The 18,303-nt window shown below is 37.6% G+C and overlaps 1 protein-coding gene across 3 annotated transcripts in view; it reads left to right on the plus strand.

Annotated features, from left to right (window-relative positions):
* Nucleotides 1-18,303, plus strand: part of cep89 (centrosomal protein 89) — a 98,619-nt gene that overhangs the window by 35,384 nt on the left and 44,932 nt on the right. For all 3 annotated transcript variants that reach the window (XM_026946804.3, XM_026946803.3, XM_053229448.1), the window contains 5 exons: nt 4,235-4,350; nt 4,641-4,821; nt 7,496-7,663; nt 7,960-8,101; nt 11,969-12,058. In XM_026946804.3, the coding sequence (XP_026802605.3) occupies nt 4,235-4,350; nt 4,641-4,821; nt 7,496-7,663; nt 7,960-8,101; nt 11,969-12,058 (697 nt within the window). The remainder of the gene's footprint in view (nt 1-4,234; nt 4,351-4,640; nt 4,822-7,495; nt 7,664-7,959; nt 8,102-11,968; nt 12,059-18,303) is intronic.

Below are 18,303 nucleotides of genomic sequence, written 5' to 3' on the forward strand. Positions count from 1 at the left end.
GTCACCTGGTCTTTTTCCAATCTTCGGCTGTCCATTTTGGGTGAGATTGTTCCCACTGCAGCCTCAGATTCCTGTTGTTGGCTGACAGGAGAGGAACCTGATGTGGTCTTCTGCTGTTTTAACCCATTGTCCTCAAGGTTTGATGTGTTGTGTTTTCTGAGATGCTTTTCTGCTCACCACAGTTGTAAAGTGTGGTTATTTGAGTTACTGTAGCCTTCCTGCTAGCACAGACCAGTCTGACCATTCACCTCTGATCTCTCTCATCAACAAGGCACTTCCACTTGCAGAACTGCTGTCCACTAGTTGTTGTTTTTTTTTTTTTTTTTGCACCATTCTGTTTTAACTATAGCAAATGTTGTGCGTGAAAATCTCAGGCGATCAGCTGTTTCTAAAATAAGCCTGTCTGCCACTAATAACCGTGGCACAGTCAAAGTCATGGAGATCACATTTCCTTCATACCCGAAGCTCTTAACCTGTATCTGCATGATTACATGTAATCCGCTGCTGCCACATGATTGGTTGATTCGATAACTGCATGAATGTGCAGATGTAAATGTCTTCCTAATAGAGTGTATATTAAAATATTGAGAAATAAAACTCCCACAAAAGTCTATTATTCCAAGGACACATACATAGGTTTTTTTTTTTTTTTTTGTTCGTTTGTTTTTTGTTTTTTGTTTTTTGTTTCAAAGGCAGTTTTTTTTTTCAGGAAAGTATTACTATACATTAATATTACATGATACCATTCTACTCTTGTCTGGTGTATTATAAAATATGTAGGCAAAATGAAGTCCTAGAAAAGATGAAATCAAAAAGAGAAATAAAGTTCAAATAAAGAATAACAACTCTTTGGTTTTTCCCCATGTTGATGGATGTCAAAAAGTGTTTAAATTGTAAAATATTATTAAACATAGGGGGAACAGGAAATAGTAAAGGCAACAATAGAGACTGACGTGGAAAATATGCATATTCATTTTAAACATTCTTTGGAGGTCAAAATATTTTTCCACAGATGTTTTTGAGAAAAAAAAAATACTATAAATGATTTTTGTCACAGTGAAAAACTCTGAAGATTGAATGTTAGAGTGGAAGGTTGTTGCAGATAAGTGCAAAGAGGAGCTAATGAGCTAATGAACCAGAGCATTAGCAGTGGATACTTTCATTAATAACCCCTCAGAAAGGATTACAATCTTTTTGCCCATTCATAAATTCATTGGTAAATACTGAGCAGATTGCTCCAGAATTCAGAGCTCATAATTACTGAGATCTTAAAATTAACCCTCAAAAAATGTGCTTTCAAATCCACATCTAAGTAAGTTGTGAAACATTGTTGTTTATTGTTTCATTACATGCACTTTCCTGCTTGATTAAAGTCAGGAAAGTGGCACATCAATACTTCTTTATTTTGAAGAAAAACATTTTGTGTGTGTGTGTGAGTGTGTGTGTGTGTGTGTGTGCACGGATCAGGAAAAGGCACTCAACAATTTATTTTCATATAGAATGAAGTATTTTTTGCAGTCACTTTCAAAAAAAATGGACTAATGATTTTGGATCTTATTTGAAACTGTTTTTAAAAATTAAAAAAAAAATTAAAAAATTAAAAAAGTAAAAATTAGCCTCACTGTAAGTCATGACTATAGGTGTAGCGCTCAGGCATTCAGTATAAAATTCAAGTGTTAATTGTTTCTTTACAAAAGCACTTGAACAACAACAACAACAACAACATGACAAGAATAACAACACTTTTCAAGCTAAGCAAAAAACAAGCCAATTGCCCCAAGAGGTTGCTGTAACGATGAGCTTATATACACATTCCAGGTAAGAGGTCTGTGTGTATGTAAAATGAAGAACAGGAAAAATTTGTTCAGTATGCATGGAAAGGCGAGTGTTATAGGCTATCCTCGTGGTGTCACGGTCACATGGTGATGACTTTGCCATTGGCACTCAACAAGTAAGCAAGCACACAGGAATATTTCACTACTTGAGAAGTAAAGCACCCTGGCGGTCCTCCACTCAGCTGTAAATCTTCTGTTTTGAAACGCTGTCACGCCTGCATGCACACACCGCTGCTAAACCGGTGACCTAAAAGATGATACTTTCTTATTGGAGCATACATAAAATCAATCATACTTCTCACCTGTTCCATGCTAAATAAGATTGCCCAAGTAGTTTTTCATGGGTTGCAAACTGCATCTCTCAACTCTGAAGCTAGTCTCTAGAGACAATTGTGGATTCATCCTGCCAGATGGGTCCAGGGTTCCTGGTTTGATCCTGGGCTAAGATTATTCAGAGTATGCTGATTATTTTAATAGTTATGACCCCTATTCATACAAATATTTGCAAAATTATTCCTGTCTTGTTAAGGTAAAAGACAATACATAGGGTTTCTGAAAGGGTTTCTCATTCCAAGACATTCCAAGAAGAACCCGTTTAGAAGGTTATAACGTTTAATTATCCAAAGAACCCTTGAGAAACCTTTTTATGTACACTATATAAATCCTCTATGAATTTGCACATACTGGAGGAAAACATGAATACTGTACAGTTGAAGCCAAACCCCACACATTTCATGTTACCATACATTTCCTGTTTTAAGTCAGTTAGGGTATCTGCTTTATTTCTCTAAGAGGTTATTTCAAAATAATAGCTAAGAGACAGATTTATTTCAGCTTTTATTTACTATATCAGATTTTCAGTGGGCATTGCTTTTCATTGCTTAACTTGAATCAAATGCTTGGGGTAGCCTTTCGCAGGCTTTTCACAATACTTTGCTGGAAATTTTTGCTCATTCCTCCTGACAGAACTGGTGTAACTCAGTCAGGTTTTTATGGGATTTTATGGGATTTTTATGGGATTCAGTTCAAGTCTTTGTGATGGCCATTCCAATATTTTCAATTCGTTGTCTTTAAGCCATTTTGTTACAACTTTGGAGGTATACTTTGGATCATTGTCCTACTAGAAGACCCAATTATGACCAAGTTTTAACTTTCTCGCTGATGTCTTGAGGTTTTGCTTCAGTATTTCTAGATAATCCACCATCCTCGTGATGCCATATTTTTTCACCAGTCTATTTTCCAGCAAACACCCCCACAATGTGATGCTGCCACCCCCATGCTTCACAGTTGAGATGGTGTTCTTCAGATTAAAAGCCTCACCTCTTTTCCGCCATACTTAGTCTTTATGTCTAAACAGTTCAGTTATTGTTTCACCTGACCAGAGATCACTCCTCCAAAAGGCTGGTGATCACCTGCAAAATTCAGTCTGGCCTTTTTTTTTTTTTTTTTTTTTAGGTTGGTCCTGGAGTACAGACTTCTTCCTCGTGTGACAGCCTTTCAGGCCGTGGATGTGAGATTCTCTTAATGATGGATGTACATATTTAGTACCTGATGCCTCCAACTCCTTCGCTCGTTCTTTTTTTTTGTTGTCTTGGGGTTCAGTTGAAACTTTTGGACCAAAGTTCTTTTCTGAATGCTGCAATGTCTGTGAGGTCCCAAGATTTTTTATATTTGCTTACAATTGTACAGATACTGTTGGTATCTTCAGTTGTTTTAAAATCACCTCTGATGTGAACAAAGTACATGCCCTAGTTGAGCAGCCAAAAGAAATGTACGCTAATATAAAATGTGTGGTGTTGTGAAAAACTGAGATCGAATGTCATTAACCTAGGTGTATGTAAACTTTTGGCCTCAACTGTAATTGTCAGAATTTCAAGAAAATTGCTAAAATGTTTTTCACATTTGGCTGTAGTAATAATGGTCACTGACATTTCCTAATTTACTTTACATGTAGAGGGCACTGATGTTTTTGTCATGGCAGCAGTATAGAACAAAAAAATTGGAAAAAAGTCCAGTTACATAAAATTCATTGACTATAAACAACTGACTGAATGGCAACAGTTACCTTTTAATGCTTAAATATTAACAATTGGTTCATGGCTATGAATTAAACAATTTGAAGTGGTTGAAGTGGAATGTTTTGTAGTGGCACTTCATGTAACCAGTGGCACTTCCTGTAACCAGTGGCACAGACTCTAAACAGATGAGACTCATCCATTTGGAATTTCACATGGGGAGAATAAACTTGTACATCTCTGTCCATTCCTATTTAAATATTCAGTGATACGTTCAGCTAAATAGTTTCCTTGTTAGTAGTGTTGTCTGGTTACAGATTCAGCAAAGACAATATGAGACAGTAATGTGTGTTTGTGTGTGTGTGTGTGTGTGTGTGTGTGTAGGAAGCAGTTGCAAGATCAGGCAAGGCTGGTATTGGAGGAGAATCAGGTGCTCATAGAACAGCTGGAACTGCAGCATGATAAAGCCAAGGAGACACACACCAAACACACACAAGAAGGTAAAACACACATACGCATGTGCTAAGATGCTACACATGCACACACACACACACACACACACACACACACACACACTGCAGTCTGTTTGACCTCAAATTGTGTTGCAGCAGATATTTTGATATTTTGAACACAGGACCAGAAAATGTTGTTATACATATTAGCATTTGAGATTCTCTTTACTGGTTTAATGCTTCAAGTTTTATAAAATATGTATTATTTGCCTTTTTTGTAGCTGTTTTTTTTCTTTGCAGCATCCCTTGATTTTAACTCTTTACATCTCTCTTTACAGTGTGTAAGGTGTCAAAACAGGTCATGTTGTTGGAGGCTGAGAAGCAGAACCTGGAGACTGAGTTAGAGGTGGCACGTAAAGAGCTCTGCATGCTGAAGGTGAAGCTTCAGAAAGCTAGTTCTGCCTTGGAGAACTCGGTCAGCCGTGTCGAGCACACTACCACTACAGACAAACTCAAATGGTACGGTTAAAAATGAAAAAACACTACATATTACGACCAGTAGTGTACAAAATTCAAACAAATATTCTTTAGGCACAAGTTCAGGATTATTCTTTTACAATGATGCATACATCCTTTCAACCAGCTACCATCTTGTCCAGGTAAGTCTGGGAGTTAACAGCTTGGAGGGACAGCTGCGGTGGTTTTATGATCTGCAAACTTCCATATTTTGCTTGACAGGCAAGGCAATCAAGCCATCAGTCACAGACATATAGGGTGTAAAGCGTATAAATTACCCCAGCACTGCGAGAGATTATAGATCAATCACTCAACAACTGGCTATGGAGAGTGTAGAGCCCTTAATCATGCAGGTCAACACTGACAGCAGTTACAAATGGAATAACATGAGACGCGTGCATCAGCTTTGGAATTATTGGCACCCTTTGAGAGAATGGGCCAAAATAATAAACATTACACACAATAATTCAAATGTTCTTCTCTTGTCTATAGAAACTGTATTGTTACCTCTGGAACAGATTAAAATTTCTTGTCTTGTGAAGATTGGTGACATCTTGAATTCTTCTAAATATTAGGATATTTTAGTCCAAAAACTAGTCTTGAGGCTAAGACTTGGACATAGATGGATCTTTTCCAAATCAACACGTTGCCAGAACAGCTTCAATGCACCTTGCCATAGATTCTCCAAGTGTCTGGAACAGTCCTGGAGAGATGAACACCAGTCTCTGAAACAAGTCTCTCAGTTGGTATATTTGATGATGATTGTGGAAAGTGCTGTCTAACGCATCCCTCTATAATAGATGTTCAACTGAGATGAGATTTGGTGACTTTGTAGGCCACAGCATATGATTTACAGACGTGGACAAATTTGTTGGTACCCTTCCATGAAAAAAGAAGAACCCACAATTTTCTCTGAAATAACTTGAAACTGAAAAAAGTAATTGGCATCCATCATTGTTTATTCCATATTTAATAAAAAAATCAGACATTACTTTTGATTTTTGATTCAACAGAATATTTTAAATGATAAAACAGATGAAAATGGCATGGACAAAAATGATGGGACCCTTAACCTTTAAAGTATCTGTAGCTCTCAGTGAGAATTCTGCACCTGTCGACAGGTAGTTTGTCCCACTCGTCCTGAGCAAACTGCTCCAGCTGTCTCAGGTTTGAAGTGTACCTTCTCCAGACTGCAAGTTTCAGCTCCACAGATTCCATAGATGTTCGATAGGATTCAGATCAGGGCTCATAGAAGGCCACTTCAGAATAGTCCATTGTTTTGTTCTTAGCCATTCTTGGATGCTTTTACTGTGGGTTTTGGGTCTTTATCATGTTGGAGGACTCATGACCTGTGACCGAGACAGAGCTTTCTGACACTGGGCAGTACGTTTCGCTCCAGAATGCCTTGATAGTCTTGAGATTTCATTGTGCCTGAACAGATTCAAGGCACCCCATGCCAGATGCAGCAAACTAGCCCCATAACATACCTGAGCCTCCTCCATGTTTCATAGTAGGTATGGTGTTCTTTTCTTTGAAAACTTCATTTTTTTGTCTGTGAACATAGAGCTGTTGTGACTTGCCAAAAAGCTCCAGTTTTCTCTCATTTTTCCCAGAAGCATTGTGGCTTGTAAAAAAAAATTTCCAGTCTGGCTTTTTTATGTTATTCTTTCAGCAGTAGAGTCCTCCTGGGTCTTCTTCCAGTGAGCCCACTGTCACTAGTGACGGATGGTGCGATCAGACACTGATGTACCTTGACCTTGGAGTTCAGCTTGTATCTCTTTGGAAGTTTTCCTTGGCTCTTTGTCTACCTTTTGCACTATCCTTCTGTTCAATCTGGGGATGATTTTCCTCTTGCAGCCATGACCAGGGAGGTTGGCTGCATTCCCATGGACCTAAAACTTCTTAATAATATTTGTAACTGTAGTCACAGGAACATCAAGCTCCCTGGAGATGGTCTTATAGCCTATGCCTTTAACATGCTTTTCTATAATTTTCTTTCTGATCTCCTCAGACAACAGTCTCCTTTGCTTTCTCTGGTTCGTGTTCAATGTGGTATACACGATGATACCAAACAGCAGAGTGACTACTTTTCTCCATTTAAGGCTGAAAGACTGATTACAAGATTGAAGGCATGTGTGATACTAATTAAAGAAAACAGTTAGCTTGAAATATGAGTATAATCTGAATATTTATAATCTTTTCTAGGGGTACCAACAAATCTGTCCAGGCCATTTTACAATATCTTTGTAGAATAAGCAATAATTTATCTCTTTTCACACTTTCTTTGCTTTACTCTATGACATACCAAAGGCATGCAGACAATACATGAGACAATTGCTTTTAATTTCATCACTTTTCAGGAGGAATGAAGCATTGTTTCAATGCACTGTAAGGGTACCAACAAATTTATCCACATCTGTACATCATTTTCATACTAATCCAACCATTCAGTGAACCCTCATGCCCTGTGGATGGGGGTGGGGTTGTCTTGAAAGAGATCACTCCCATCAGGATAGAGATGTTTTATCATGGGATAAAAAGTTATCAGTCAGAAATTTGGTTCAGTTTGCAGTGACCCTTACTCCTAAGGGAATGAGTGGACGCAAACCTTCAAAAAATGACATAGGCACCATTAAAAAAATGATCACCTGTCTGTATACTTATGCATTCTTTGTAGGAAGTTGGAAGAAGAAGAGAAGATGAAGTGTACCGAGGTGGAGGGGCTGCAGGATCGTGTGGCCACTCTGCAGGCTGAGAAAAAGACTCTTCTTTTAGAGAAAAATGACCTCAATGCACACATCAAACACCTGGAGAGCGAGCTCCAGCTGGCACGCCAAGCGAACAGGTGCACATGCCACTGATCCAACATACAATTTTAGTGATGTTTTCCCACAGATGTACCTTGTTTTGCAATGTTATCTGATCCTGCTTATGAGAGGTTCCTTGTTCTAGATGTTCTTTGACCATTGTTATGTTTTGGACTTGATGTGGCTTCAAATTAGTTAAACCAGCAGTGTTAGAGAAAGCACAAGATGTGCAGAGCATGGAATGAATAATAAGATTGGAGCTGATGTCATGTGTATTAACATTCATTGCTGCACTCTCCTTTGTCTCTTTTTCTAACTTGCTGTCTGTCTGTAGAAAGGCTCAGAGGCGTATCGATCTTCTGAAGCAGCAGATTGAAGATTCGTTAGAGAAAGAGCTCGTAGCCCACCAGTATCTCACCAGCGTTGTGATGCTTGCAGAGAAAACCACATATGAGAGAGACCAACTCATACACATGGTAGTACACACACACACACACACACAAGCACAACCTGTACGGAATAAAAATACACTGGTGCCCAACCTGTCACATACTGGATGTCAAGTGCTAATATTAGTAGGCATCACCAGACTCTTTCACTGGCCAAACAGGATTTATGTATTTTCAATCTTGAGCCAAGTTTTTAAAGTAGGTTGTGTGACCATGCGTACCTACTTAGAAAAGACTTGAAATAACTTGTTTCTGGTTCAGGGATGCAGAATAGCCTGAAATGTCTTGCCATTTTTAACACACAATGTTTAAAAGTGAGAGAATAGTAATAGCAAAAGGTTTAACAATCAGATCATGTACATGTACACGCTGCCTGATATGATGCCAGTGCCAGATCTTGACATCTTTTACCGCTGTGACTCCTCTCATCCCCGGATCTGGTTGAATCATTCTGATTTTCTACTTCTGCTTGGAGCTTTCTGGACTTGTGACTCACTTTTTGTTGCTGTGAATGGTCCCACGTGCATACCTTAATTATCGCACTTCATAAAAACAGTTTATACCCGGGTTTATCTCACATTTGCTTCAGTGGATAATCTCACCTCTTTAATGTAGATTTGTACCTAAGAACTAATCATAATCATATGTGCTTATTATATGTGCTTTACTCATCTACAACTGTATACTGTAATGATTTATAATCCCACTATCTGGTGTCACCTAGAAGAGTCTGGTTCCTCTCAAGGTTCCTTCCTAATGTCGTCTCAGGGAGTTTTTCCTTGCCACTGTCACCTCTGGCTTGCTCATTAGGGGTCTAAAGCTACATCTGGATATCTGTGAAGCTGCTTTGTGACAATGTCTGTTGTTAAAAAAATCACTATATAAATAAAATTGAATTGAATTTGAGGAAAAAAGTCAAATTTAGGGATCTAAAGGTAAAAGGACAATTCAAAAACTAATCAGATGAAAGTCTTTTGGGGAAAAAAAAAGATTTTTATTGTCTCTATGTACATCAAACTTCTAACAAAACGGTGTCTAACCTAAATATACCAGTTCATTTTTTATTCTTGGAAAATGAACATCAGCCCCTGTTGATTTCTGCTTGGGTTCCCCTACTACGCTTGAGTGACTGGAGGTCCTGGAAATGTAACTCACAGAGCTCTGTAATAAATCATGTCTCACTCAGTTCTGTGAACTGTATCTGCTGTCTAACAGCAATGTCTACGTGAGCAGGCCCATAGCACATAGCACAGCACACTACCAGTCATCAGTCACTCCAGCATTCTATCACTCTACCGCTGTCTCTCTACTACAATGCGTTGTCTGATATAAAATGTTTGGTTAAGGTTCCTTTAATTAATATTATGTACAGCATTAGGTCATATTAATGAATCAAAAATCTGAGCATTAATCTGCACTGATATACGTATATACAATGTAAACACAGCAACCAAGTAAGTTAAGACATGTATGATTTGACTTTCGTTCAAATGTTTGTTAAACTATTCATGCATTGGTTAATGTTTATTCCTTCTATGACTAAATACACACAAAATAGGATCAATTAAATTGCAGTATGTAACTAATTGTTGATAATCAGGTCTGCATTTGTAAATATTGGAATCCACTATTCAATCACAGTTATTAACTTTACTTATGGTTTATTTGTGGCAGTACTGTTGATTTTTAAAAAATATTTTTTATTATGATTGGCCACAAGATATTGATTTAATTTTCTGTAACAGCACAGAAGTGCCAGCTATAATTCAAACCACAGGTTTATATAAATGCACTCATTTTAATACGGTAGCGTTTCTATAATAACAGCGTTTTCTATGAGGAGACATTTATGTAGCATTTATGAAACGAGTCTCTAGCGTTTTGTAAGAGTCAGAGGTAAGCCTTTAATTTTTTTTTTTACACAGGAGAGTCTTCAAGACATCAGGATTATGCAGACTATGAGGACTGTGGTTTCTCAGTAATAAGACAGGCTTTTTTTTTGTCTTATTAAATTTAAGAGGGAGAAAAAAAGAAGCTGATGAAAGAGAGACTGTTTATAGTTGTTAGAATGTACAGTGGATATAAGAAGTCTGCACAACCCTGTTAAAATAGCAGGGTTTTGTGAAGTAAATACAAGAAAAAAGAAAAAATTCAAGTGAAAAACAAACAGAAATGTTTTGGGGGTGGGAGAGAGGAAAAAGAAAAAATGTACAATAACCTGGTTATTGTATGCACATAAGTATACACACCCCTTGACTAATACTTGGTTAAAGCACCTTTTGCTTGTAATACAGCACTCAATCTTTTTGGGTAAGATTCTACCAACACATCTTGATTTGGCAATTATATTCCACTCTTTCTTGCAAAACTTCTCCAGATCTATTAAATTTGGTTGGATGGTTACTATATCACATGAAAGATGGAAAAACATCCAACATCATTTATCAGGGTTTCATTTTTTACATCACAAGAACCTGCCATTTTAACATGGGTATGTAGAATTTTTATATCCACTGTGAGTAATTAACGTAAGTAACGTAATTAAATGTAACTATAAAAGGATGAAAAGAATGATGTGTCATTTTTTAGTAAATAAAAATGTTTAGGGTTGAGAAATTGCTGTGGTATAAGAGGAATAAAACATTTCAGGACATGCTGTTACAGGTAAAAAAAATCAACTTCAGGGTAGTAACAGTAACCCTTCAGAGTGTGTCATCTAGATAGCATTAGCAGTGAAGGTTATAAACATTTATAACACTATATACAATCTGTAAAGATGTATGTGCATTTAAGAATGCCAGTGTCTACCGTCTTTATATTCATAAAACTTTATACACTCTATGGCCAAAAGTATGTGGACGCCTGATCTTCACACCTATATGTGCTTTTAGAACAGCCCATTCCAGATGTAGTCCCCCACTTTGCTGTTATAATAACCTCCACTCTTCCACTGGATTTCAGCCACGAGAGCATTAGCGAGATTAGGCACTGATGTTGGGAGAGGAGACCTAAGGCGCAGTCAGTGTGTCTTCATGAAGATTGCTTTGTGCACGGGGGCATTGTCATGCTGGAACAGGTTTAGTTCCAGTGACGGGAAATCTCAATGCTACAGCATGCAAAGACATCCTATACAAATGTGTGCTTCCAACTTTATGGCAGCAGTTTGGTAAGGGCCCACATATGCGTGTCACGGCCAGGTGTCCACAAACCTTTAGCCACATAATGTATATTATCTTAAAGACATGCTCATATATCTATCTATGGTCTTAAAGACACCAACCAGCTGCTCTTGTGTTTATACATCAACCCAATGACACACTCACATTATGCACTCAAAGACGTGATCTGCAGACAGACCTTATTGAAAATCACAACTAATTTGAAGAGCTAATGAGATTATATTGTGCTTAATTTATTAGATTGTATTTGATCATTATTGACATCCCAGTTAATGCAATTAAACTCTCTTGAATTTAGCACAGAACACTGTATGTACAGAAACAATGCAGGCCATCTCTTGAGTGTTCTCTTTGGTTTTTGCTCATTAGGTAACTTGATATGCCATTAAACAGCAATATATCTCATTCACTATCCTAAAGCTTTAACTGAAGCAGCCCAATTTGTGTTATTAGTCTTTACTGAAAGCTCCCTTTCTTCCATTTTCTTTCCTTCCCTGCTGACCTGCAACTTTTTACCCATCTTTGTTTGTATTTTTCCCTATTCCTCTAATTAATCTTTATCTGTTTCTGTCTCATTTTCACTATTTCTCTTTATGACTTTATTTTGCTCTTGCTAAATCTTCCATTCTACTCTCTCTCCTTGTCTCTCTCTCTTTCTCTCACTCACTCACTCTGTAGCTATGTAATCCATCCTATTTCCTGTTTCCCTCTTCAGGCCTCATGTCTGGAGAAAGACAAGCAGGGCATCCTTACCCGCATCCTGGAGGGCACCGTGCATCTCGGAAAACTTCAGGAAAAGGTCAAGGTAAGGGCAGGACCCACACATTACACACACACGCACGCACACACATTACACATACAACACACAGACACACAAACAGCTTGGCAAAACCTCAGGTCATACTTCAGTTTTAGCTACAGCATGTGTGTTACAGTACAAATACGTCAAATTCCTGTAAAACTGCACTGAAAAAAAATTTAGTATTTTCATGCATTTGACTATTATTAGCTCTGAATTTTATATAGCTACAAACACTGAACATAATGCAATAATGCTACACACCGCTGATATTTAACTTAAATTTCCTGAGATCCACAAAAAAATCAGCCTTATTCAGCTTCAGACAGAAATATTTTTATTTGAGTCTCTTGCACGTAGTTACACTGAGTCCCAAATATTTACAATATTGTATGCACACCTAATAGGGTGTAACAGTGTTGGCTTTGTAGAACCTACATGGTGAATTATGAGCCCAAAATTTAAAATTTTGATTTAGCCACGGAAAAAAGAGACTCCAGTAACCACTACTTTAAAAAAAAAAATGAAGTGTAGGTAAAATGTACACAGATCATGTACATTTATGCTGATCTATTTTCCTACATGAATTGTTTACACAGTAGGTTTTAGAAATGCATGTTTCATTAGACAAGGACTAAAAACAGTACCTGAGATCTTAAACATTCAAATGCAGATTTTTTTCTTTTTATTAATCAAATATTCTCAAAAAGGTTTAAAAGGTTTAGAGCCGCTATAGCACAGTATGACGTATGAGTTCAATGTAGTGATCCCTGTGTGAGAGCAGCCTAATAAAATAGACACACAATGAGACCGAATGCTCACAGGGACACAGACGAAACTTAGTTAAATAAACCTTCCATCATCCATGTAACAATGGTTACTCCAAACACACACACACACACACACACGCATGCACGCACACAGCCTGGGATGCTCATGAGACCTCACACACAAACACCCACTTTGAGTAGTGTGTTATGGCAGGTAATATAGCAATTCTGCAGAGGCTCTTCTGCTGTTTGAAATTCCATGTGTTGCTTAAGCTGATGTGTAAATAAATCAATACTCTTGCAGTTTGACCCTGTGCTGTGTTCTTTATTTTCTTTACAGAGACATAATAGATGATAGAGAATGCATCTGGTTACTGAAAATGAATAAGCAGGATTTATATACAGTGTTTATGGTTGGGATTATGGGCCTGTTGTTCCAACATTATTTTGGAAAATACTTCGAGTCACATCTGTAACTTCTCCTTTAATTTCTAATCACTTGGGAGAAATTGGTGTGCTATAGATATTTAGAGCCTATGTTATCTGATCTAGTTTATGAAATTTCATATTCATGTGTTGAGACATTATCAGTATATGATCCCTGCAGTTTCTTAAACTTGCCCTTCCATAATAGGAGCAGAACCTATGAAAGTGTGATCTGAACTTGAATGTGCATGTGAACTCTCTCTCTCTCGCTCTCTCTCTCTCTCTCTCTCTTTGTCTGTCTGTCTTTCTCTCTCTTTCTCTATCTCTATCTCTCTCTTTTTGATTTAAACCTCCAATATGAGTTTGATCACTTGTCCTGGTCTGAATCTAACCTAGGATATGATCTTCGAAAGGTTGAATCTAGTTTAAGAACAGTTTCCTTTCACAAAAGATTCCAAAAAGAGCCTCTTTAAAAAGCCATTAACTATCCAAAGAACTCTTTTCTAAGTGTATAAGAGTATCATATTTTAAGATAAATTACATTGTGCACTGCAGGTACTAAAGTGCTTTAAAACAACAATTTTCATATTTAACTTCAAATTTCAGTGTATGCCTGGGTTCATTTACCTGTGCTTTTATTGTATTCGTATAGGATACATTCTCTAATGATTTTTTTCCTTAATTGCCTGAAGAACTTCAAGTGAATGTTTTAATCCTGTTGCTACTAAAGCAGTTTTCTCTAAGTCTGTCTCATTCTGCAGCAGTTCAAGTATGCTTTCACTTTCTTTCCTGTCTATTATACCTTCTGTTGTGCTGTCATACTAGACAGGCTTCTCCATCAGGAAAGGAGACTGAGAGGGGTAGAGAAAACCAGTGAGGGGCAGGTACCAAACACACTCGAAGTGGTTTCAAAGCAAATAATCACCTGGCTGAGACCGTTGCTGTATCCGACTCCAAAAACATTTTACCCTAACCCCTTTAAACACTGATAACAGTGCTGCATCAGGTGGCACTGAAACAGGTTAAAGTAGCACAGATGCCAGTGTAGAGGGTGCGAGCGGCACTGGGGTGGCTGTTGCAGGTGACTCCACTGACCCACAGGAGAGTAGTGTAAGGGGACAGACATCACACTGCAGTTTAAAAGACTAGGCACTAATGTGTCTCTTTGTGACACTAATGAACTTTTAAGAAGTCAACGAGGTTTGAATCGGACGCTGAATAGGCCTGACTGATGATGTTACTAATCTGAACTTGCAGGATAGCTCTGCTGCTAAAGATTTTCATCTCAGGGGAAAAATCACAGCCTTACACTGTCTATCAGATCAATAAATTCCTAGACACCACCAAAAACCAGTGAAGACCAAACCTTGAGAAATTTTTCACAAAGTCCAGACAGTTTCTTGAATGGGTTTCTATAGCAATGAAAAGGGTGAAATTAGAGGCGCATAATGATTCTTGGCATGAGTGCTGTTTAAAAAAAGGCTAAAAATTCATCAGTGAAAGGTAAAACCTGAATATGAGTTGCAAAGTAACTGGGTAGCTATACTGGGTAGCTCTGTCTTTTTTTTTTTTTTTTTTTTTTTTTTTTTAATTTATTTAAAAGACCAACCTCGTGCCATCTATTAACATCAGGGTCTCTAAATGTTAACTGATGCAGGGGCACAGATAAAAGAACTGCCTTATTTAATTCATTACAGATTGAGAAAGCATATGTGATTTTACTGCAGGAAAAACACGACTTTTATAATCAAGCATGAGTAAATAGAATAAAAATGTGCTGAACAAATGTGAGAATGAATTACAGTACATTTCATCATATCATATGGATCATATTTAAATACCTAGCCAACTGAGTTTAATAGCTGGCTAATTTTGGAGGATTCCAATTTTTCCTTTTTCAATATATATGCACTTTTTTCAAAAGACTTTCAGATTATAAGGAGATTTAACTGCACCATAGATCCTAATATTGATAGGAATCATAAAAAACCTCAGACTCACTCTTGTGAAGTTTTTTAAGTCTGTAATTAATTATCAAAAAGGATCAAAACATTCTGTGGAGAGACTGTCCAGGGTGTTCGACATGGCTGAAAGTTAATTCTAATCATGTTTCTAGGGCAAGTCTTAACCGCTTTAATGTCAAAGCTTGCAACAGAGGTAGATATTTTGGCAGTTCCAAGACACCAAATTCTCTATCAGATCATCCTTTTATCTCAGCAAAGGTCTGTGTCTTGTCAGCTGGATCTCATCACTCATACTGGCACATTAATAATAGATTACTGCAGGATCGCTTCTTTATTCACTCTTTTCATCTTTTGTGGATTTGTTGGAGAGATTTAGTTTTCCAGTGTTAAGTCACTGGTGGAGTATGAGCAGCACAATGCACACGGCACCAGAACTCTGAAAAAGATGAAGAGAAAGAAGATGAAAACCTTAGAACAAAAAATTCTTAATGCAGCTCAAACATTATTGATACCTAAAATGAGAGTGTTTCCATTAAGAAGAATAAACTTCCATTAAGGATTTTACTGAAATAATGAGGCAAGCAAGCACTTAAGGACTTGTTTCTCACAACTGAATGATATGGATGCACCTATTGCTTTTTAATTCAGACTTGAAAGATCATTGATACATTTTTAGAACCGTGGAGATCTTTGGTTTCGGTCCACTTTTTGTACCCTATATCACAATATATATGGCATGCTTTGAATTAACAGCTTATAACTAAACTTTTTTCTCTCACCAGTGACATACCTCAAGACTGTCCATTTTTCAGGACAAATATATGCTGTTTCTACTGGCCATATGGAGCCAGATGTCCAAATATGGCCATATCCTAATGTCAGTGGCCATTAGAGGAGACACTGCTGACTGACCCATGGTCTAGAGAAATGGTGAAAGGCATGCCTGTCTGTGGAAGGCGTATGGTTAGAAACATCTGTAATCCAGGCAATGGAAACATGAACATTTCATTAGAGAAATTTGGGAAACTACTATTTCGGGAAAAGGCGTCTTTTAATATTGCTCATCAGTATAGGCACACACATGTCAGTTTCCTCATGTCTAACAGCACAGGACTTTTGTGACATTTCCAATTATCCGAGTTTTATAGCAGCCAGAGTCGACCACAAGAAACATGGAAGGCAATTTAATTGCACACTTTTACACCAAGTAGCATATTCTGCGTGCAGCCAATTAGTCATCAAATGGCATTATGTTATTATCAGCCATATTAATGCCCTCCACAGTCTTTACTTGTTTTGACACGTTGTGTCTTTATGTAACAATGGCTTTACATATTATCTTTCTTACCAAACTTGCATTTCCTCTTTATTCTCAAGCTTTTTGACAGCTCTATGCTTGACCATTTCCACCATATGACTGCTTTTAAAACACAATTTGCACTTCTTCTTGTAGACGGTCCCAGGCACAGTATCCTTGATGACCTATAGCCTTAGTAAATTGAAAATTAATCTAAGGCTAAAAGGTGCACTACTACTGTGTCTGTTTGTCTGTGTGTCTGTTTGTCTGTCTGTGTGTCTGTGTATGTGGCCACATTTTTAGTGAGAAGCAAAAGCTCATAATGATAGCATAGGTTCCTCATATGTCCTCAACAGTAGAAAATTGGTTTTATTTACACATCTAAAAAAGAGACCCAAATATGAAAAAAGCTATAGTAAGAATTATATCAACAAACGTGCATTGTAAACTATACTGTTTCTCTAAACCCTGCGTGTGACCCAGCAAAGCTGATGTGCATCCTCCATGTGGTCCTGATGCAAGGTGTCTCTATGGCAACAACAGGAGTAGAGGGAATTGGTCGGTTTGACTGCTGAGACTTCTGTTAGGATGTAGACTGTAGACAAGCAGGCGAGGTGGTGTGTCTAGTGTGTGTGTGTAAAAACTTATAAGCATAATGGCTATTTTTATATTTTGCTTTCTCTTCTTATCCTTTCGTGCTTCCGGGTGATTTTAAATTTGTTTTTGGTCAAAGCCTGAAGCTATCATTAGTATATTCATTGTGTCAAATATTCAACATATGCAGTCGGAACGAGCGGAGAGATCGAGTGCACTCCGAGACATCTTTCCATGCTCTGTAATTACACACTGTGTTTTGACATTGTGTTTTTCAGCAGGGTATTTTTTTCTTTTCTGTCTTATTGAGTTTCTCTCCCGGTCTCTTTCTCCCTCCTGTGCTCATAGGGGCAGAAGTGATGTGACAGATTGAATGTGATGGATTGCATGACCTTTGAAGAAAATAAGTGCTTCATGCATGAGAATGAGGTGTGTAGATGAATTATGCCAGATGTGAGTAAAAGAAACAACCAAATAATAATAATAATAATAATAATAATAATAATAATAATAATCATCATCATCATCATCATCTGCATTTGTCTCAGAGCCGCAGCTTTGAAATCTCTTTACTTCTTCTAAAAAGCCTTTAGAGCACACTTGTTAAGATGCCTGCTCAATTTGTGCTAATCATGCTCTTAAGCACAGTGACTTGCTCTTAAGCACACACAAAAAGATTAGGAGTACTATCTACGCTAATTTACATTTCAGGCTTGTGTTGATGTTGTGACTGCCAGCTTCTGCCAGCTGTGTGTGTGTGTGTGTGTGTGTGTGTGCATGTGAGCGTGTGTGCGCGTGCGTGTTCGCGCGTGTGTTCGTGCGTGTGTGTGCGTGTGTGTGCGTGCTTATGTATTTATGCAAGAATTAGAGATATCTCTGGTCACCAGAGACCTTATAACAAAGAAAGAAAAAAAAGATGCAAGAAAGCACGAGAGATTGTAGGCCAGAGAAGAAGCAGAGCGGGAGAAAGAGACAGAAAGTGCTCACCTTGAAAAATATTGTTTCTAAATTATTCAGGCTCTATTAAAATTTATGCAGCACATTGGCCTAAAACAACTGAAAGGAAGATGTTAAATATTTGATTGTGTATATAACTATGGCCTTAAATGAAATTTTGTGAGGACATTTTCAAGGTTTTTTTTTTTAGATTAAGGAGTGTGTTGACCTCACTGTTGTGAGAAAGTCATTTTTAGTGTTGCT

This window comes from Pangasianodon hypophthalmus, chromosome 25, assembly GCF_027358585.1.
Source record: "Pangasianodon hypophthalmus isolate fPanHyp1 chromosome 25, fPanHyp1.pri, whole genome shotgun sequence".
Lineage (NCBI taxonomy): Eukaryota > Metazoa > Chordata > Actinopteri > Siluriformes > Pangasiidae > Pangasianodon > Pangasianodon hypophthalmus.